This window comes from Penicillium atrosanguineum (genome assembly GCF_028827265.1).
Source record: "Penicillium atrosanguineum strain IBT 20685 chromosome Unknown utg000003l_segment0_segment0, whole genome shotgun sequence".
NCBI lineage: Eukaryota > Fungi > Ascomycota > Eurotiomycetes > Eurotiales > Aspergillaceae > Penicillium > Penicillium atrosanguineum.
In genome coordinates, this window is record NW_026623135.1 from 349,283 (window position 1) to 371,392 (window position 22,110).

Genomic DNA, 22,110 nt, shown 5'->3' on the forward strand with positions numbered 1-22,110 from the left:
TATTCTTCTCCGACACTTTTATCATCCTCTATCACTCGTCTGGAAAATTTATCGTCACTATGCCACCAAAGGCGAACCGAAACGCCGGGGTTAAGGTCGACTGGGATGATTTCATTAATCAACCAGATACTAAAATAAAAAGAGGTCCTGCTGAATCCACAAAGAAGTATTTTAAGCATTTTCGGCTCAATTTTTAAAGGTTCTTTCTCATTTACATTGTTGTTATTGTTATTATTATTATTTTTGGCTGGCACTAACTCTTAGTCCTAGGTTTACGTAGTAACCAAGGATTCCAGATCTGATGCCATGCTCAAAATGGACCAGTGTATCGCTTCACATATATACAGTGCCGCCCGTTATTGCCTTCCATATCTAATGACATAGAGATGCTCTTTCAAACCCCAATCACGTGATTGTATTAACCCAATATGGAAACACGTGAAATACAAGTTATGACCATACGCAGTAATGGTACCTGATTTTGACAGCTCATTTGTACCGATACGATCTTTGCGTAGGGTTGACTAAAGCCTTCTAGTCTAGAAGGCTCCATGCAAACCAAGCAAACTAGGCGACCGTTGGCAATCTGCAAACTTCCCTCCTCCATCTCTCGTTTGTTACACTACAGAGGGTTTGACGCTACCCTTGGTGTCCATCTCTGGTCAACTTGATAGGCAACACTTGACAGTAAGAGTTGTTTTCGTTGTTTCCATTAAGTATTGCCATGTGGCAGTTTCGGGTCTTCATTAGGCATAAGGGATTCCTGGCTAACGCCTTACGGAGTACAGTCATAGGCTACCCCTCACCTGGACATATTTCAGTCTCTCTCATATTTCCCCAGGTGTAATAAACTCGTTCTTCTATCCCAAGAACCACCGTTGCATAGCACATCATGATCGGCAGGACACCTCTATCCTATGACGATTACACAGTCGGATGGATCTGCGCCTTGCCCTTAGAGATGGCAGCTGCGAAGCTGATGTTGGACGCAATACATCCTAGTCTACCTCGTCCGGGGACAGATCACAATACATACATTTTTGGAAGTATCGGGAAACACAATATTGTTATTGCCTGTTTACCGAGTGGTGCATATAGCAATATTTCAGCTGCAACGGTTGCAATGCAGCTGCTGTCCAGCTTCCACTCCATCCAGTTTGGTCTAATGGTCGGTATCGGCGGAGGAGTACCAAGCAGCAACGTAGATATTCGATTAGGTGATATTGTGGTGAGCCAGCCAGCGGACATATCTGGAGGCGTGATCCAATACGATCTTGGTAAAGCGTTAAGCGGCAGTCAGTTTCAGCGAACAGGAATGCTGAATCGGCCACCTAAGGTTCTGTTAACCGCGCTTGCAACACTCCAAGCACATCACTTCACAGAAGATAGTCGGGTTCCTGAATTCCTTGTTGAAATCCAAGCAAAAACGACGCCTCGCAAAGCTGCAAACTTTGCACGACCAACCCAAGAGGACTGTTTATACCAAGCAGATTATGACCATACAGCGTCTAATATGTGTGTCAATTGTGATCGGGCTAAACTGTATCCACGGCCTTCACGAGATCATGAAGACTCAGTCATTCACTATGGTCTGATTGCATCTGCAAATCAGGTAGTGAAGGATGGCAGGCGGCGGGATCAGCTTGCGAAGGACTTAGAGGTGTACTGTGTGGAGATGGAAGCGGCGGGGCTTATGAATGACTTTCCATGTCTGGTCATTCGGGGCATCTGTGACTATGCTGACTCACACAAGAATAAGGAATGGCAAGGATATGCAGCAGCAGTTGCGGCGGCCTATGCTAAAGAACTTCTTTTGGTGGTTCCAATCGACCAGATTGACAATACCCCAAGAGCACGAGACACTGTGGCAGACTCTGGTGAGGAACTCTAGATTCCCGTCCATGGTGCTTCTTATCTAGTCCGAATTTATTAACAAATAAATCAAGTCGGGACCCTTGAGCCCAGCCTTACAGAACTCGAAAACCAGTATCACTCTGGTCGCGCGCTCTATGCGCAGGATCGGTACAAAGAGGCAGAGACCATGTTCCGACAAGGGCTTCAAGGGCGAGAGAAGGTGCTAGGACATGATCATACAGACACATTCTATGCTGCACACTGGCTTGGCCGCTCGCTCTATAAGCAGGATCGGTACAAAGAGGCAGAGACTATGCTCCGACGAGCTCTTCAAGGGCGAGAGAAGGTGCTAAGTTATGATCATAAAGATACACTCAATTCTGCATACAACCTTGGTCGCTCGCTCTATGGGCAGGATCGGTACCAAGAGGCCGAGACCATGTTCCGACGAGCTCTTCAAGGGTGGGAGGAGGTGCTAGGTTATGATCATACAGACACACTCTATGCTGCACACTGGCTTGGCCGCTTGCTCTATACGCAGGGTCGGTACAAAGAGGCAGAGTCCATGTTCCGACGAGCTTTTCAAGGGCGAGAGAAGGTACTAGGTCATGGTCATAAAGATACGCTCAATTCTGCATACAACCTTGGTCGCTCGCTCTATGCGCAGGATCGGTACAAAGAGGCAGAGACTATGCTCCAACGAGCTTTTCAAGGGTGGGAGAAGGTGCTAGGCTGTGATCACATAGACACACTCTATGCTGCACACTGGCTTGGCCGCTTGTTCTATACGCAGGGTCGGTACAAAGAGGCAGAGACCATGTTCCGACGAGCTTTTCAAGGGCGAGAGAAGGTACTAGGTCATGGTCATAAAGACACACTCTTCTCCCGAAAGTTTATGGGCCTTGCCCATAGGCGCTTCATAATGTTCGGAAACAGGTAAGAGTAATGAGTGAGGAAGTCTGGTTGCTGCCGTGTATGGAAAAGAAGGGATGGAGAGGCGGTTTCTGAAATACATGCGAGGTCGCAGTCGTATTGTAAAATAGGGAGATTATCCTAGAAAGCGGTCTGGAAAGCGGGAAAAGGACCATCATATACTATCAGGACGTGCGTATTTCGCATTTGTTTTCCGGATATTAAGTTGGAGGGTTAAGGTACAATGGCATCTCTGGGAGAAGTGTGGACGAATGACGCCATGGTGGTTTAGGGGGAGGGTTAGGAAGGCAGGTTACTTTTGGACATGGATTAGGTTATCTTTGGATATGTAACAGTACATGAGTATACGGTTTTATACTTTTAGCGTTGTTACCATAACAACTTGGAACAAGTTTTTACATACGAAAAACCCATATAAGGATTAGCGTGTCAAGTGATTAGGGTTCAAAATAGTATCTCTCTGTTCCCCGATACGGAAGGCAATTACGGGCGTTACTATACTGATTGGGTCAGCATGTGGGATCCCACTACCCACCAATATCATATTGTAGACTGTCAAAACAAGGCGAGAGAGATATGCATCCAGCATATGGTCATCGAATCGACTAGGACTGGAGTCATGGATGCCATCAGAAAATGTGCAGCAGAGACACAGCTGAAGTGGGCAATTGCGGATGCTATACCACAAATGCTGCATCATCCATTTCCTTCCACTCTCTTTTTCCCGTTGGAAACAGACGATCCTCGTTTGGTTCTGACTGCACAGCTGAAATATAACTTGATCCCTGAATGGGATCTGCATGTAAGCGATGAGTCCTCTCGGAGCTTGTACGTATGAAATTGATTTCGACAATTCAATTACTTGCAAATGGTCTGCGTTTGTTTGTATATCTTCCCCTTTTTTTTCCTTTGCTACTTTCTTAATTCTGATCTTCATCGTTCTTGTACGTTCACCACGAGATTCTGGATAATGGTTTGTCGGGGTAATTGAACAAATATTTGAAATTCTTTTACACGGTGTATAATATTCATCTTAAAACACAATGAAAGAAAATGGAAGGGAAGTTAGTCAAATTTTCATCAGAGAAACACTATCTGATCATTTCCCTGCTAATCAAATTCAACTCCCAAGCTATCAACATCCCAACCAGAACGGCCCTGGAAACCAAGAATAATCCCTTTCTTCACATCTACTTGGAGAACACTTCCGCCACCTGCACCCGCGTGGAAATTGCCGTGGGTGGTGGTAAATTCGATTTGATTGACACGTACTCCAGTGGCGAGGGTCATGCTCAAGATCCTCTCATCCGTTTAGAAATCGTAAGTGGATTTTCTGGTTGTCTCGCGACCGTAAATCGGGCTAACAGGGCCGGCAGCCTATGCAACCCGTATTTCCCGAGATTGAGCTCCACCTCACAAAAGTTGATTTCTCCTGTCGATCACTTCTTTCCTTCCACCTATCACAACAATCATCGAGTCCTGACCCATTTGGCTTCAATTTGTTCATACTCCATAATCCAAGAATCACGAATCACGACTCAGGTGATCACACGCTAGTGAATTTTGACCCTCTGCTCAAGCCCAGAAAAACTCAGCCCCTTAAGCACGCATAGTTTTGAAGTCTAGTGAATAAGACAATGTTAATCCCTGGTCGGTCGTAGAATTAAGATCAAGGCACCATGCATTTGTCTCAAAACTGGCGTTTGGCTAGTGTGTTTTCTCTGGCAGTTTCTGCTACTGCTCTTGCCGGATTCAAAGCCAACGACATAATTTTACGCGATGTGGCAATCCTCGGAGGCGGTGCTACTGGCACCTATGCCGCCGTGCAATTGAGAGAGCAGGGATACAGTGTGGCTCTCGTGGAAAAGAATGAACGCCTCGGAGGTCATGCAGAAACACTTTACCTTCCCAATGATGAGTATGTCAACTATGGTGTAGAGGGATACTTCAACAACGACATCACCACGAAATTTTTTAGTCAGCTCAATGTCGACTATGAGGGACTTCTTCCAGGCTCAATCATTTCAGAACATGTCAACTTTAACACGGGCGAAAGGGTTCTTCCCGGCAGCGAGATATTGGGTACTACGGCTGGTGCTGTTTTGTACCGTGCTTCGATTGAGCAGTTCGACTACCTCTCCTCTGGAGCCTACTACCTCCCTGACGAGGTCCCCGAAGTTCTCCTCCATCCTTTCCGTGAGTTTGTTGAGGCAAACGCCTTGCAAGGAGCGTTGGATGTAATTTTCATGTTCGCCGAGAATGTAGGCAATATTCTTGATGCCCCGTTGCTTTATATTATCCAAAATTTCGGCATTACCCACATCAACGCGTTGCTAGAAGGAGGGTACATTCGGCCAAAGAACGGTACGTACGAACTCTTCCGCAAAGCTGCGAACTACATCGACGACGAGAACATCTTCTATGAAAGCGTTGTGACCCAGGCGAAGCGCAACTCTACCGGCGTGGAGTTGGTTGTCGAGAACGCGGACGGGAGTCGCAAGCTTATTAAAGCAAAGAAGCTTCTGATTACATTCCCTCCCACTCTGTCCGCTCTGGATGGCTTTGACCTTCGCAAGGAGGAATCCTGCTTGTTTGCCAAATGGGATCATAAGAATTACTACGCTGCGGCCATCGCCAACACCGGTCTTCCCGACGGAATCAACGTTGCAAATACCAACCCAGAGAACCAGCCTGGTAGTCTTCCTCTGCCTCCATTCCAGTGGGAGCTCGAGTATTCTGGCGTGTCGGGATACTTCATGACGAAGATCGTGGCCGAGGCAGATTTCACCGCCGAAGATGCCAAGAAGCTGATCAAATCCGATCTTAAGCGCATGGGTGAGACCGGTGTATTCTCTACCAAAGAGCCTGAAATCGCCGCTTTCGCATCCCATTCACCCGAAACTCTCATTGTCTCCACGGATGATGTGAGAGATGGATTCTACAAGAAGCTCTATGCTTTGCAGGGTCAGCAGAGTACGTACTATACTGGATATACTTTCTGCACAGACTACTCGACTCCGCTGTGGAACTATACCAGCAGTGTGTTGGACATGATGGATCTGTAGACACTATTCCATTAATTCTATTAAGACCTGAAGCCCTTTCGAAAGAAATTGATCCCTGCAAAAACGAACGAGACCTAGAACACCAGAAATATTTCCGACTCGCCATTAGGCTTGGCAAGGCGATAAAGATCCAGATCCGGAAAGATGATGCCTGTCCCAAAATGGAAATACTCTCCGATGATGTTTTCTAACGGGTGTGCCCCCAGTCTGTAACACTCAAGTGCTACCTGCAGGGCTTTCTACAAGGCGAACAGCCCTTACGATGCTTCAGGTGCCGATAGGGTTCACCTTCATATGTCATAAGTTAATTTCTGCCCGACTTTGAGATCTTTTAAGAAATTCATTAAGTATCTTATTTGATGAGATTTCTTGCATGGCATTAGCTGAGTCTCATAGGATGCCTGAATCGCAGGTGGCCGAAGATACATGCAATGAGACCCTAAGGTGAAACCGGTCAACAGACCATACGCTCTGCAGATTCCTAGATGGGTCTATTGTAAGGGCTGGCTGATCAAAAAACGCGTTTATAGCCTCTTCATCGGCTTTTCTGCCCCGTGACCGTATTTCAGACTGATTTAGGAACATTCGTACTGCACCATCGTGCATATGAGATTAAAATTGACTCTCAAAATCTTTTCATGTCATGTGTGCCATCCTCTGCTCCTTATAGCTAGCGTGATTAGACCTACCACGCATGGCACCAAGCTGGAGCTTGGAATGATTCTCCCACAGACCACCCGTAGACAATCTAGTGCACACCTTCTAACTTGAGTACGAAACAATTCATGCCTGTTTTACCTATTGTGAAGTAGTTTGGAGGCAGAGTAAAGATTGCGTCTCCAATAAGAAGAGACCGAAGCATCTGGATACAGGAACCACCTTCATTTTCCCGGTACATTGACCCAATGACGCCCTCAGGGACAAGTAAAGCATAACCCATGTATGGATCTAGCCGCAGAGATCAGACGTTCAGGAAAAAGTGGCCCGTCGTAGCATATTTCTATATCAGGTTAGCACTTCCGTTCCATTTCAGGTAATATGGGACAAAAGTGGGTCCTCGAGCTCACCATATCCTAAGAGTGTGGCTTTAAGCCCGAGATGTCATCAGTATGGCTTCCCGAAACTATGTTCCTTTTGCCGCGTCCCCTTCCCGGCTTGATCAAGATGTTAAAATCTGGCAAGCCAAGTCCACGGCTTCAGATTATAAGAAGCTTGTTATATCCTCAGTAGACAGAAATATAACTGCAAGGGATCACATTTCACTCTCAACCACTTTGGGCAAATCAATACCTTCTTATACTGATAAGCCGCATCCATATCAGCAACATGGAGACACCCCGATCACAACAGACCCACACGCTCGACTCCAGTCGGGCCCCCTCCTTTGGATCCGGCTCCGAACGCCTTGACTATCTTGACCTCCCTGTGCGAGAACTGGCCGATGGCGCCGACCTTCGAGAATACACAAATGAGACACGAGCAGGCGAGATCATTAAAACTGTCAAGTCTAATGCCACCGGAAAGATGGAGGATTGGAAGCTTGTCACGTTCCATCTCGATGACCCCGAGAACCCCAAGAACTGGTCGAAAGCCTACAAATGGTACTGCACGATGGTTGTCGCATTCACCTGCTTCGTCGTCGCATTTTGTAGCAGTGTTATCACTGCTGGTCTGACAGGCCCCGTGGAAGCCTTCCACGTTTCTCGTGAAGTCAGCTTCGTCGTTGTCAGTGTCTTTGTCATTGGATTTGGTGTCGGTAAGTAGTTAACGGCTGCACTTGATCTTGTTTCTATTTAATTAAGAACGTTCTAGGCCCAATGGTCTTTGCTCCATTGTCCGAAATAATTGGCCGGCGCCCGGTATATGCCGTCACCCTGTTTATCGCAGTCATCTTTGTTATTCCATGTGCTGTCTCCAAGAACATTGGGACTCTCATCGTCTGCCGAGCAATTGACGGTATCGCCTTCAGTGCGCCAATGACCCTGGTAGGTGGTACACTGGCGGACATGTGGAAAAATGAAGAGCGAGGTGTGCCCATGGCGGCTTTCAGCGCTGCGCCCTTCCTTGGCCCTGCAATTGGCCCTCTTGCTGGTGGTTACCTCTTTGACGCTGCTGGCTGGCGATGGCTCTACTGGTTGCAGTTGATTCTGTCCTTTGTTGCCTGGGTCTTGATCACGTTCACTGTTCCCGAGACATATGCGCCAATCTTGCTGAAGAAGCGCGCCGCAAAGCTGCGCAAGAGCGAAAATGACGACAACTACACCACTGAGGCCGAACTCGATCCTCGCCCTATGGGACAGAAGCTGCGTATCTTTCTGATCCGTCCTTTCCAGCTTCTCTTCCTGGAGCCTATTGTCTTTTGCATTGCCCTTTACATGTCGGTGTTGTATGGCTTGCTTTACATGTTCTTCGTTGCGTATCCTATTGTTTATCAAGCTGGCAAAGGATGGAGCGCCGGAAGCACCGGTCTGATGTTCATTCCTCTGGCTATCGGTGTGCTCATGAGCGCTGCCTGTGCTCCTCTCGTGAACAAGAACTATCTCAGGATCTCCAGGCAGTATGATGGTAAGCCTCCTGCAGAAAAGCGTCTGATCCCCATGATGTTTTCCTGCTGGCTCATTCCGATTGGACTTTTCATCTTTGCTTGGACATCCTACCCCGGCGTTCACTGGTTTGGACCCGCCATTGGAGGTTGGCCTGTCGGCTTTGGCTTCATCTTTTTATATAATTCCGCCAACAACTACCTTGGTAAGTCCTATTTTGCAGCTCTTGATATGCTTCATTACTGACCATACTATAGTCGACACCTACCAGCACCAGGCCGCTTCTGCTCTTGCAGCCAAGACATTCCTGCGATCCATGTGGGGTGCCTCCACCGTCCTGTTCACCGAGCAGATGTATAACCGCCTCGGCTACCAGTGGGCAAGCTCCCTTCTTGCATTCATTGCCTTAGCCTGCTGTCTTATTCCCTTCATCTTCTATTACAAGGGCGAGTCTATTCGTCGGTTCTCCAAGTATGCCTTCTCCGATGATGAGGAGCAGGCCATCAAGACCTAAGGAGAGACGATTGATAGAAGAGCCTTGACAACGGACTCCATACGGACTCCATAGAGTCTTGCGATGTCCCCCTAATTTGCATGTTGAATTTTGCATTTTGCGCTGGAAAATTACCTCTTTTTGTTTTCATGATCAATTTTGAAGTGAGCATGGAGTTGATGATACACACTACCTTGAATGTTTATATACCTATAGCCTTACTCAAATAATACTAGCTAATGCATATATCACATTAATAATCGGAATGAAGACTGACGTAGAGCAAAGTGCCGCATTTGGACAGCCCACTGCAAGCCACGTGATCCAACAGATAAGCCGATGATACTCTCTCGGTTCTCCAATCGTCTCCAATTAATTGCTTGCGATGCTGGATGCTGCGCCAACGCGAGTATTGGATGGATTTTGAACCTCTCCTTGACCTTCTCGAATATCGCTAGCCTGCGACATTTCCTCATCTCGAATCGGCCCTTGCTGTCTGTGGCGAGCCGCCAACGGTCGCAGACACCTACAGTGCCCGACGCAACGATAATCTCGCGAAGCCTATACAAAAACTCCAGGTGACTTTTTAAAGCGCAATGACGTCGCCATACCCGCCCGGGCCTTCATACTCGCCTTCCGACATGCCCTCCGGGCCAAACAGATCCGTTTCGGAACTGCCGCAGTCTCAAGTGGACGCCATCATACGCACGAAGCGCAAAGCGCGTGAGCCCAAGGCTTGCTACCCTTGCCATGCGCGCAAGGTCAAGTGCGATCGGAACTTGCCGTGCGACGGGTGTGTCAAGCGCGACCATGCAGATCTTTGCTCCTACGAACGCCCCTCCAAGAAACGCTCACAAGGTTTCCAAGAGAGCCCCGTAGGTGGTGCTTCGACTGGCTCCGCGACAGAGCATCCCGGTCACTATAACTACGAAGACCATCCGCCGCAAGTAAAAATCGAGCCCGCCCCGGTCCGAGCAAATGGCAATAGTGCGGGCGGTCGGGTTTCGATTGCGCGGGAGGAATGGGACAATGTGCGCAACCGACTTCGAGAAATGGAGTCTACCATTTCGTCATTACGCGTGGGACTTGAGAGAGCTGATGAAGGCATTTCTACAATGCTGGACTCTGGCAGTGTGCAGAGCACCGATGCGGGTTCCCGATCCAAGGGTGCCTCGCCTGAACGCGAGGGCATCCACGCTGCAAACACTCTAGGCAAAGGCACGGTTCACTTGGGATCCCGATCGGTCCTCGCCTATATTTTGAATAACAAGTCCGGGTCTGATCAGCTTCAGGCCCTCCTGGAGGACGGAATACTGCCTAAGCTAGGACTTGACAACGAATCTGCAACCTACCCATTCGTCGATTTGTGGTCGTCGGACATGTCAACGTTTGACATTAGTGCTGTCTGCAGTGCCTTGCCAACGGACCAACAGTGCAGAGAGTGAGTCACATTCGTCGATTCATCGAAAGTACAAGATTTTAATACTTCTTGCAGGTTTTTCTACTATTATAAGGATATTGCGGGAGCGATCTACCCCGTGCTTGAAGACGTCCCAGGATTCGAAAATACCCTTGATCTTCTTTTAGAAAGCAGGGCTGCCTCTGGTGGGGCTTACCGAGAGGATGTCAACGAAGCGCAACATCCATTCGGTGTGAGCATAGCTTACCTAGGTCTACTTTTTGCTGTACTGGCATCCGGCTGCCAGTCGTCGGATCTCGGAAGCAAGGAAAGAGAATTGACCTCCCAGGTCTATGGTAAGCCAGAAAACTCAGATAACACTACTTTGACTAACTTTTGATTCAGTCTGCTGTTCCTACCAATGTCTCCGCATGACGAATTTCTTGTCACAGCCGACTATTGAAGCAATCCAAACGCTTTTGGTCATCGGCAATGTCTTATCCTACAACATGAACCCTGGAATTTCATATGTCCTGCTCGGCATGACTCTTCGCATGGGCCTAGCTCTTGGCCTTCATGTTGAGTCAAGCAGGTTTTCATCGCTTGAACGGTACCGCCGTCGCCATGTCTGGTAAGTGAACATTATATAGACCCTCAAAAATTTCCGATCATGTCTCATTGATATCGACAGGTGGTCCATGGCATGGCAAGATAGTCATTTCTCTCTTTCTTATGATCGCCCATCTACCACGGCAGTCAGCCAGCCTGATATTGCATACAGAGAAGGTTCACAGCCTGGCGATCTCTCCTACTTTGAAACCCTCTCTCGAGTTATTTCTCTGGCTTTGGAGGTTGTTCGCATTCGAATGCTCAGCCCTCATTCTCAAATAAGCGTAGAAAGCATTCAGGGCTACAAAGATAGGATTCAGCAGATCATGGTGGAAGCGAAACCCTATTTACGGGATGCACAGTGGTGTTCCAACCCAACAGAACACCTGGAGCGAGTCGTGCTGAAACTGCATTCTTCGTATTTCTCGTCCGAGCTCTGCCGGCCAGCGCTCAAGCCGAGCTCCGAGTCCAGTGACGCCGATACTGCGAGCATGCGCGGTCACTGTGTGGCCAATCTCATGACAACTGTTGAGGCTTATATCGAAATGCACAACATCAGCTCGCATGCAGCGCGGTCATGGATTGCACTTCAACGCGCGATTAGCTCTGCATTCCTTCTCGCGGTTATTGAAGAAGCCAAATTGGACACGAATGTGTGGAATCTCCTACGTCAGCTCGAGGGCATCATTGCTCAGCGAGCCAGCAACGAGCGAGCTTACGATACAGGTGACCTGACTGGTGCTACTGGCGGCCTGACATCTCCCCAGGGCATGGCTACCTACGACCCAATTACCGGTGCGACGAATCCACCAGCGACTGTTCCACCCATCATGGATCCTAGTTCCCCTGCTGCCGGCGTTCCTGACACTCAGACCCAATGGGCAAAATCATTGGCCAAGACGCACCGGGCTCTGCAGAAATTGCTGACTGCATTCGGCAACCAGCACAAACGCTCTACGAATGGACGTAGCCCTGCGTTCCCTCCTCAGGCTAATCCTAATGCTGCTGGTGGGTCATTAGGTGTATTTGCTCCTCCTGTCACTGCAAGCATGACTCCCAGTGTTGGATCGCTCCCACCTCCTACACCTGAGAGCTCCGGCAGTGGAGAATGGACCATGCCTAACATCCTTGACCGCGCATCCGAGTATATTCACCCTCCGCTCTGGAGCTAGGATGGATAAAACTGAACTTGGGGTGGGTGTCATTCAAACTTTCTTCTCCTTCAGCGCGACCATGGAGCATTTCCCGGCGTCGGATCATCTCGTGTTCTGTTTATACAAAAATCGCGGTGTTGGGTTTTAGGACTTGGGGAGGACTTCTTTGTTTTTACTTATACTCAATACTTCGTACACTGTCTATAATTTTTGTCTATTAATCCACGATATTTTGAATATTGAATTACTACTTGTAGCGTACAAGAGCCGGGTTCCCATTCTAGGTAATCACATGAAGCAATTAAACAAGCGAGAGAATCTATAGACTCCGCGCAGGCTTCAACTCGCCCACGCATTCCCCGAAACCAACACCAGAACCAGCGCCTCCAGCCATAGCAGTCATGCGAACTACATCGCCATCCTCTAGATATGAGCGTGTCGAACCATCAACGAGTCTGATAGGCTCTTTCCCTGCCTTGGTCATTTCGATCAGACAACCAAGAGTTCCCTCATCCGGACCACTCACAGTCCCCGTGCCGAGGATATCCCCGGTCTCGAGATCAGTACCCGCGCTTGCAAGATGTGCAGCCATCTGACGTCCGCTCCAGTGCAAGTGCTGGTGGTTGGATTCGGTCACGGTCGAGACTTGACCTGCAGCGATGATCTCAACCGTCATACCGATGTCATAGCTTGATATGCTGATGTCTTCTAAATGGCTTGCCAACGTAACCTCTGGTTTGGGTCCTGGGACTTTGAATGGCTCCAGGGCATCTAATGTGATCACCCACGGGGAGATGGATGTCCCGAACGACTTTCCATTCAACGGACCAAGTGGTTTCATTTCACAACCTTGGACATCACGGGCTGGGAGGTACAAGTCAGGATACGAATAACAGATGGTGGTCAGCAATACTCACAGCTCCAGTCATTCAAAATCACCATTCCAAAGATATACTCATCTGCATCCTTTGCATTTAATCCCTTCGAAGCGTCAAGCTTCTTCCCGACAATCAAGCCGATCTCTAGCTCATAGTCCATAGCTCTAGATGGGCCATATATGATCGGTTTCTTTTCGGAAGATGAAGATCGGTCATAGAAATGGCCGTTCGGCCGAATAATCGGGGTCCCGGAGATAACGATAGTGCTAGTACGACCATTGTATCCGACGGGAAAATGAAAGAAGCCAGGAGGTGGAGTAGGGTCGTTCATGATCGCCCGCCCTGCGTTGCGAACATGATGCAAACTACACGAAAAATCCGTGAATCCACCCACAGAAACCGGAAGATGCAACGTAACCCCGCTAATATCTTCGGTGAAGTTCGCGGGCAAAGGCTTCTTCAACACTTCTTGCAACACAGCTCGCACTTGGCGCTGTATAGACTTGTCTAGGGCCGCGTACTCGTTAAGTGTGGACTTTTGGAAAATACCCTCAGGAAGACCAGAAACTTCAGTGAAAATCCCCGACTGCTGTAGCTCCACGAGGAAGACGACTTCATTTTCAAGCCGAGTGACACATTGAATCGGATGACTTTTGGACGAAGCGACTCCGAACGGTATATTGGCGATGGAGAAATGGCTGCTATAGCTTGGCGAGGTCATATTGCGGGTGTTTGTGGGTGTGAGCGTAATAAATTGAACACAAAACTCTTTTACCGGGGTGATGAGAGGCCTAAGTCTTGCATTTATCTATTTAGATACAGTTTACCTGACATCCCCCCACCATCCGATGTTTGCGGGGAGATCCAAGATCAATTGAGCCCACATCCCGACGGACCTAAAAAGCCCTAACTCCGTGACCATAGCCTCATAAGCCCCGCTACATGAACAGCGTGAGAGAACTGTACGTAAGATAAACCCAGAGCAAACATGCACGGGAAATCCCAGCGTGGGACTTGAAACACACCGTATGAAGTAGGTTTCGGTGAACCCGGAAGTACGAGGTGGTACCGCGTCGGGCTGTTACCCGTCAGCACACGAATATCCATCGTCGAGTTAACTCTCACAATTTCTTCTTCATCTTCCTTCCTGGATCGAAAGCTTGGCACTTTCAAAGCATCCATCTGTTCCTTCACCATTGACTGACCCTACACTTGCAGTCTAGCGTCACATCCCAGTTGACCAGACCATCACTGACGCCATGTCATCAACAGCCAGTCAATATTACAAGGTCGGAGTGCTGCTCTTTCAGGGAGCAGACATCCTCGATTTTGCAGGCCCGATGGAGGTCTTGTCTCATGTCTCTCACAACCGTGACCCGAACCAGCCAGACCGGATGTTCACACTTGAAACCATTGCCGAGCGCCCGACCATCCGCTCAGCCAGTGGAAGTTGCCTGACTGTGCAGGCCGATATTTCGCTCGAACAAGCTCTCAAGCAAATCAACGAATACGACATCCTTGTCGTGCCGGGAGGGACTCCCTCTGTAATCGAACCACTTGTCAATAGAAATGCGTCGGAGATAGAGTTCATCCGCAGATTTGCAGCCCTTTCCCTGTCGCCATCTCAGAAACCGCGCATCCTCTTTTCAGTCTGTACCGGGTCCCTTTTGGTGGGTGCTGCAGGTATCTTAAGCGGAATGACTGTTACTACTCATCATCGCGCTGTTGATGAACTGCGGGAGATCTGTGACCGCTTCAATAAACGTGAATCGTCCAACGTAATTCATAAGCGCTATGTCGATGGAGGTCTTCTCAAGGGAAAAGCTGTGCAGCTTATTTCAGCCGGGGGAATCAGTTCGGGCTTGGATGCTTCATTACACCTTGTGCGTCAGCTCACCAGCTCGGATATGGCCGCCTTCGTATCTCGAGTAATGGAGTATGACTGGTCCGAGCAGAGCAAATGATATAGGATAGGTTTGAAAGCCTGGTGACTTCATTCGTAGTTTGGGTTTTGCAAGGTTCTCTTCGCTCACTGAACTTGGCAAAATGTTTCTCTCTTTGCAATGCTTACTCTTCATAATAGTAGCATCTTCCAAGAAATCATGTCTCTGTTGTGTCCAACGAGCCAACCATTTGACTCTTATGGCTACCACTATATAGGTTGAAAATCAATATTTTGTCCTTGAAGCTTTGCATATGCTCAAGCTACTCAAATTTACATAGTCAGAAGCGTGGACACGGCTCGTGGGTTAGTTAGAGGATCTCGACAAATTGACATGGGTTGTCGAGCCGATCCAACGACGATGTCCTCGTGTTAAGTGGAACTGTATACAGAGCCAAAGGTTGTACTCAAATGCAACGGTAGTCATCGTACATTGGCACTTTGACGGGGCCGCCAGTGACATTCTGGCACATCCTTTACTCTCCGTTGCGCCGTCGGTCTCGAGCGGACTCTGCTGACACCATCTAACTCACATTTCATCATCCCGCATCTTCTTGAGTTAATCTCTCAGTGCACTGGCAATGAAAACACCCCCGCAAGCAGGGTTGTGCTGTTTTGTTTCATTTATAGGGTATATCTCACTCTGGACTCTGATCGCAGATAAATGGAGTGGACTGAGACTCATCTAATATGAGTTGTACAGGACCAATAGAGCGATATTCTGGCGACTTTGAAGGTTCAGCTTCATCCCCGTGGTCTGAGTCCGCAATACAAGTACAGTCATCAGGATGAGTGTCATGACCCACAAATGCCGGCACGCCGCAGCGAGTCTATGGTTAGTTATATAGCACGATATCGCTCTTGTGAACCCAGCTCTATTTCATCCTAGGGGTGAAGTAATATACTAGAAAGTTTCTGACGTCTCTAAGTTTGAGACTGGACTCGACCGACAAAGCTTATACATCAGTGTGACCTAAGTTCAACTCCGGTCACGATGGTTGCCCTCGCACCTATTGCGGACATGTTGCCTACCCTATATCCGCAGAATGCCTCCCAGAATGGCATTTTCAGTTCTGAAGAGGCAAAATATGCCGATACTACTCCAATCAGCATCAGGACTGTGGATAAAGCGTCGTCCGAATCTGACAGCGCCGATCACATTCCGATTACCGCAAACGGTAATGCCGCTACAAACCACGCGACAGATAATGTCAACGGAGACATTGCACCTTCAATTCACTCTGAGGATGATTCAAACGATAAAAAGATGGCCGTCGATATTCTCAAGGTCATTGAGAGTTATGGTGCTGACTATGAGAAGAATGGTGGTTCCTGGAAGGGGCTCGAGTCCTTCATCCCCACCGTGGAGGAGCGTGTTAAACTCGGAGAACCGATCCGCATGATTCTTCCTGCTTTTCCTTTCAAATCTCCCAATGCAAGGGATAAGGTGTTGGGTACGATGCCCGACTTCGGTGAAGAGTTGGCGCTTGCTCATCTCAACGGGCTATGCGAGAACATCGCCCAGGTATACGAGCCTGGTGCGGATGTATACATCAGCTCTGACGGACTGGTGTACAATGGTAAGATCCCCACTATGACTGTAAGAGACTCTCTAACGGATCGTTAGACATTCTTGGAGTTCCAGATGAGACAGTCTGGGACTATGGAGAGGCCTTGCGACAGATGGCCGTGGACAAGGGTCTTCACCATGTGAAATTCATCCGTCTGTTTGAACTCCTTGAGCATCCATGGTTCAAAACAGACAGCCCAGAGGATGCCAAAGCATTCTACCTAGCTCACGCTAGTTGTCTTCGCCATGAACTGATGTACATTCACGGTGACCCAGCCTTTGATGCCGACGAGGCAATCAAGACGGATAATGATACCTGCTTGACATATCGTGGGTACATCAAATTTCTAACCAAAGACCTCGCACATCAGGAGCAAACTCAGTTGCTATCGAAACGTGCAAGACAAACACAGATTGCTCAAATCGCGCGCCAGATGATCGTCCGTGGCAAGATGTTCGCTGCTGCCATCAAAGCCAATCGAAATGACTATGTCCGACTGTCAATTCATGAGTCCGCAGGAGAGAAGAAGCTGTCTGTGTCTCTCATTCCACGGCTTCGGGGGGCACTGGGCTTCACTCCGTGGCATGCATCTGTAGCAGTGGGCGTGGATGGCTCCTATCGTACCGTTCACGCTGAAGACGTGCGCGACACCCACGACCTGATCTACAAAAACGGCCAGCCATATTACTTCCGCGAAAGATCCGAAATCTTCAACTGGGCTGAAGACGGTATCTCTGTTAAGTTCGAGCATCTCTATCCCTGCGGACTTATCATTCGTCCTGCCGACATTGACAATGTCAACCCACCCCCTTCAATCACTGCTCTGCCTATGCGCAAATTTCGCCAGCTTTCAAACAGTATGTCACCTGTTATTGTACGTGGCTTTTCAGAGACTCTCCAGGAAGATTTATATGTCAAGGCTGCTGAGCAGCTTGGCAGTATTCTCCCGTGGAGCTTCGGGATAATCCAGAAAGTCCGCGATGCCGGTCGCACCGACAAGCTGGGCAACAACGTCACCTCGAACGAGGCTATGCCCATGCACTTTGACGGGATGTTCAAGTTTAACGAAGTGACCGATCCCGTTACCGGAGAAATGAGAAGAATTCAATGTCCACCAGGCTACCAATTCTTCACCTGCCAAGCGACCGCACCAAAAGGAAGCGGGTATACACTCTTCGCCAGCTCGCGACTATTCTTCCGGTACCTGCCACTCCCATGGACAGTTGAGCGCCTGGAAAATATCACATGGGCAATGGATAACGACGGATTTTGGGACGCCAAGTTGAAGAACCTACCACTGATTGTGAAACATCCCGTTTCAGGGATGCCCTGTGTGCGCTGGCACCAGCCATGGGACTCGAGCAAAACCAAGTTCTCAACTTGTGATGTCACGATTGAGAACGACCATCCTAGTCTAGTTGGGGTTATGGATCGGATTACTTATGACCATCGGGTATGTTTGCGCTTTGAGTGGGAGAAGGGGGATCTGCTCATTAGCGATAACACGGCTATGCTGCATACTCGCACGGGGTATAAGACTGCTTGTGATCGCGAACTGTGGCGTATTCACTTTGATTAGATGTTAGTGCTTCTTTCACCTATGGGGTTTGAAGTTGTATTCATGTCGCTCCTTCCTTTAGCTCAAGTCGCCCGTTGTATGTATCATGGAATTATGCGTGCCTAAGGACTAAATTGTGACAAGAATCATTTGTCTTGTGTGGAGAGGCCATTTTCTAGATCTTTTCTACTTGTTTCAGATCATTGATCCAGATTTTATCGTTGTAGTTTTGTCGGTCTTCAAATGGTACCGGTCAGCTTCAGTCAGTTATTGTCTTCTTCTAAGTAAATTTCAATATATGCATGCTCCTGTCCCCATATGCTCAGCTGAGCAAGCTAAGAGTGAATTCTTTGGCTACATTCGTAATTCATATAGGTAATGTTATTGCAGTTCGAGATCTAGAAGGGCCCAGTCTTGATCTAGTCAAATTGAGGAGTGCCCCTCCCCGCCGGGGGCACCACCACCACATCCGCCACATGCTTCTTTCAGTCACCAGATAATTTCTTTCGGGAATTTGTCTTTATTTCCTTTGCAGGTGACTAGGAGAAGTTGAGGTGCATAATCTCAATTTCAGATGGCCTCGTATGTAGTTTTCTTAGCACTTTTCCCCCTTTCTATATTTTATATCGTCTGCTGTTGTTCGCTGCTAGCAACGTCTATGGGCTTGGATATAGATTGCACGAGACTTTGGCTTTATATCTTTGCAGACCACACTACATGTTTCAGAAATATCAAAAATCAATCCATTTTTTACCAAAGCCTCGGTCTGCAATATGCTTCAAACCTAGATATCAAAACAAGTGCTCATACTTTACGATCTATACCCTCAGCACCAGCGCCTTCTCCATTGAAGTCCTCTACCATTATAATCAAATTCAAGGGAAATCGTAGGATATATCCTTTCTTTTATCTCACAGCCTCATCCCTGAAAATCCTCCACTAGGGGGACTCTGCATCTTGTGCGATGGAAACCCCGGCACATAGGATCCAGGAGCCGAACATATCCCATGGGCGATCTGCGTTTGATACTGGTATCCCGCGGTTGAGGTTGCATTTATCTGCGGTGGTGACAATGGCTCCAGTCCGTTTCCTAGTATTGGTGCTGGTGAAGGATATCCGGCTGCGGCTGCCGAGGCGGAGTCTGGAGGGACAAGAACTATGATCTTGGATTGGGGTGATATAGCGCTTAGCACTTGGAGAATTTGAGGTAGAGCTGTTTCTGTATTTCAGCTCGTATTGATTCACGTCCATTGCATAGTTTTTGTTGTGGCGATTTTGGATATGCTCACCTGTAGCGACGTAGTACAGAGGCTGGTCCAGGTTGTTGGGGCTCTTTATTGGAAGAGATTCTCCTGTGGTAAATAAACCCTGAAACGTATCCTCGCTTAGGCCTCCTAGTGTATTTATACCGGATATTTCAGTCCAGTCCGAAGCTGAAGGTGATGAGCACTTTGGCCAAGTGGGGAAGCTCCCATCTAGGAAGCATGCCCGGTCTCCCATGAGCCCCAGTGGTGAATTGAGAGCCATATCTCGAGACCATGGAACCGTTGGTATGTATGAATGAGAATATTGTGCAGATGGGTCGGTGGCCAAGTGGTCCCTAGGGCTCATGTTGAAGTGAGAGTGAGAAACATGGCGATTGGAAAGTAGAGGCGATGGCATGTAATGTTGGTCCCAGCCGTTGAGAGCAGCGGAAGCCCTAAGTTCATTTGCAATAACACGTTCCTGCAGCTTCGCAATTCGATCTCTGATTTTGCGACCTGACTGAAGTTAGTTATCATCATTGAGAATACAGTTTGCAGACTTACGATGATTCCTCTGTGACAGCCGATTTTGAAGGCGCCGTCGTTCTAATAGATCCTCCTTCTGGCCCGGCAAACCATCACCGTTCGGTGACTTCGAGATTTTCTCGGCTTTCATAATTGCCGTCCTTGATTCCTATCAAGCTTATACGTTGAAGACTTTTCGCCGTAGTCCAGAGTATACAAGAAAACGATATTGCCGGAAAATTGGTATTGGCAGGCCGTTGCCAAATATCGAGAATTTATAACCGGGCAATTCATGTGCAAAGAGCGTGAATCTCACGGTGATACGCATCTGTGCAACGGCTGCCCGGGGGCCAGAGTCGGTCTGAAAATGACTGGGGGATGGATCCAGGCTTTCAGCTGCGTGATAGACCCATGCTGGATCTATGTCACTTTGCCTTTCTCAGCTTATCTTTCTGCGGGGATAGTTTCTAGAAAGTTTATTGTTCCATCCTATTTGTTGGTAGTGCTGCACTCGCTTCACGCATCAAGGGGCTTGGCGGGTTATCAAGTGGGCAGATATGGGGCTTTCCTTGAATCTCCAGCTACCGGCTCTTTGGGATGTGGTGTGGCACTTGGTGAGATGGAGATGCCTTTGTTCTTCCGCCTTTTCGCGTTGTCTGGAGCCACTCGGCGTGGCTAGAACTGTGCGACATGCTTTGGGGCTACTCTTACCTGGTTCCTAGTAGCCATGATAGTTCTCAGAATAAGCCTTGGAAGTGAGAGTCTTGGTGAGCCATGAAGGGCCTAATTTATGTTGATAGTTTCTCAGTTTTCTCGCTGATGGATTGAAGACATGCCATGGCTCAAGCGTTCTCGCTGCTAAGTGATACTTAATTCAATCTACACTGCCATTCTAAACTAATGTCTCAAGAAACTTCAAGCTACATTCCATGACGTGATTGATAACTATAGTATCCAATCTGACAATTCAAAATATCATCCCATGTTAGTTTCCTATTCTCTCGGACCTTAAATTGAATGCGCAACGATGACAAGATCCGAATATGCCCCGACTGCGCCAAGACCAAGAGCAAAATCTTTACCTCTTGCCTTATTTAGAAGGTGGATAAATGAGATGCTAGTAAGATTAACCTTCCGGTTCAGCGCTATGTCCAAGAGTCTCAATATTTACATGCACCCATGTCCTAGCCAGTTTCTGCTATGTCCCAGCCGGGAAGCCCTGGAGGCGACTTGATGTTGGCAAAACCTTGCGAATGCCATGTGGACAAGATCGAAAACTGGATTCCTTTGTCCGGGAGACATGCGTGCGACATTTTGACCCTGGTGATGGCAGCGGAGCGGTCGGTTTCACTTTTCAATGGCCTTGGGCTGATGGACTGCTACACTGTGCGATGCCCGCGGACGACCTTGAAAATCTCTAGGCGTTACTTCAGGCAAAAATATATGAGCTCCAGCCTCATCTAATACATATGAGGAATAACGACGACACCAAGGATATATTGGTAGCTACCGCGCAGGAAGCATAGAATCTGCTTGATATCAGACACCTACAGCATCTCTCTGAGACTATGCTTAACCGTGTGGAGGATATTATTGGGTCTCATGGTATACACTTTACCAGATCAATTTCATGGAGACTCATGGAGGCTTTTGACCTGCAGAAAATTATGTAATTTAGGCTGGGGTCTAGAGGGATGTAAATACTTTTGTCATGCCATTGTACTTCTGGTAGATCCAAAATCACCGTAAGTACAGTTTCTGGCATTGGACAATCCTGTTTGCCGAAAAGGATTTAGCAGCACTATGGTGCACAGCGTATTGGTATGTAATTGCTCATTGAGTCAGAGTAAATTACCGTTTTCTCCCCCGGAATGTTTCAAAGAAGAACTTAAATCAAAGGATGGAGGAGACCTAGCGGTCGGGCTTAATTTACGTCCACCTACTGCGTGAATGTTAATTGGTCAGAGGGAGTAGTTGCCTGGGGAATGTGCGCGATTTGGGATGATAATGAGGTACGTGGTCAGCATTAGGCTCAGTCATCTTGCCTTCGAAGGCTGCCGATGCCTACCCAAAACACCCGCCAATATATAAATCACGTGTAATGCTTCTCTTGCCCCCGTGTACAACACTCTCTTAGGCCCTTGGTGGTATGTAAGCAGAACATTTGATCAGCACTACTTTTGGGTGGCGGGGATTGGCCTTCCGGGCCTTCCGGGCCTTCCGGGCCACCGTCTGTCAGTCCTTTAATCATCAGCTCGCAACCGTACCGTTTTCTGGTCCACTAGACTTTAAACGGGCCCGTGTGTATATAGTGGTCTTTTTGAATGTGCTAGATAGACCGC

At 48.2% G+C, this 22,110-nt stretch overlaps 8 protein-coding genes across 8 annotated transcripts; 6 read left to right on the forward strand and 2 right to left on the reverse strand.

Moving 5' to 3' along the window:
• Nucleotides 1-892: 892 nt before the first annotated feature.
• N7443_003540 (uncharacterized protein) lies at nt 893-2,794 on the forward strand (the record flags this gene model as incomplete). Its single annotated transcript, XM_056883596.1, has 2 exons — nt 893-1,877; nt 1,947-2,794. 2 exons carry the CDS (start codon nt 893-895, stop codon nt 2,792-2,794), a joined length of 1,833 nt encoding a protein of 610 aa, XP_056741874.1.
• A 1,672-nt stretch (nt 2,795-4,466) lies between these two features.
• On the forward strand, nt 4,467-5,852 carry N7443_003541 (uncharacterized protein; the record flags this gene model as incomplete). The annotated part of the gene is made up of 1 exon (XM_056883597.1): nt 4,467-5,852. The coding sequence occupies one exon, from the start codon at nt 4,467-4,469 to the stop codon at nt 5,850-5,852; it is 1,386 nt and encodes a 461-aa protein (XP_056741875.1).
• Nucleotides 5,853-7,178: 1,326 nt separating this feature from the next.
• N7443_003542 (MFS transporter) lies at nt 7,179-8,909 on the forward strand (the record flags this gene model as incomplete). The annotated part of the gene is made up of 3 exons (XM_056883598.1): nt 7,179-7,608; nt 7,665-8,600; nt 8,653-8,909. The coding sequence occupies 3 exons, from the start codon at nt 7,179-7,181 to the stop codon at nt 8,907-8,909; spliced, it is 1,623 nt and encodes a 540-aa protein (XP_056741876.1).
• Nucleotides 8,910-9,484: 575 nt separating this feature from the next.
• N7443_003543 (putative C6 transcription factor) lies at nt 9,485-12,068 on the forward strand (the record flags this gene model as incomplete). The annotated part of the gene is made up of 4 exons (XM_056883599.1): nt 9,485-10,329; nt 10,384-10,643; nt 10,693-10,918; nt 10,979-12,068. 4 exons carry the CDS (start codon nt 9,485-9,487, stop codon nt 12,066-12,068), a joined length of 2,421 nt encoding a protein of 806 aa, XP_056741877.1.
• A 301-nt stretch (nt 12,069-12,369) lies between these two features.
• N7443_003544 (fumarylacetoacetate hydrolase family protein) lies at nt 12,370-13,649 on the reverse strand (the record flags this gene model as incomplete). The annotated part of the gene is made up of 2 exons (XM_056883600.1): nt 12,370-12,914; nt 12,968-13,649. 2 exons carry the CDS (start codon nt 13,647-13,649, stop codon nt 12,370-12,372), a joined length of 1,227 nt encoding a protein of 408 aa, XP_056741878.1.
• A 538-nt stretch (nt 13,650-14,187) lies between these two features.
• Nucleotides 14,188-14,892, forward strand: xanA (isonitrile hydratase-like protein xanA; the record flags this gene model as incomplete). The annotated part of the gene is made up of 1 exon (XM_056883601.1): nt 14,188-14,892. The coding sequence occupies one exon, from the start codon at nt 14,188-14,190 to the stop codon at nt 14,890-14,892; it is 705 nt and encodes a 234-aa protein (XP_056741879.1).
• A 972-nt stretch (nt 14,893-15,864) lies between these two features.
• On the forward strand, nt 15,865-18,020 carry xanB (isocyanide synthase xanB; the record flags this gene model as incomplete). Its single annotated transcript, XM_056883602.1, has 2 exons — nt 15,865-16,450; nt 16,498-18,020. 2 exons carry the CDS (start codon nt 15,865-15,867, stop codon nt 18,018-18,020), a joined length of 2,109 nt encoding a protein of 702 aa, XP_056741880.1.
• Nucleotides 18,021-18,938: 918 nt separating this feature from the next.
• Nucleotides 18,939-19,919, reverse strand: xanC (transcription factor xanC; the record flags this gene model as incomplete). The annotated part of the gene is made up of 2 exons (XM_056883603.1): nt 18,939-19,759; nt 19,808-19,919. 2 exons carry the CDS (start codon nt 19,917-19,919, stop codon nt 18,939-18,941), a joined length of 933 nt encoding a protein of 310 aa, XP_056741881.1.
• Nucleotides 19,920-22,110: the final 2,191 nt, after the last annotated feature.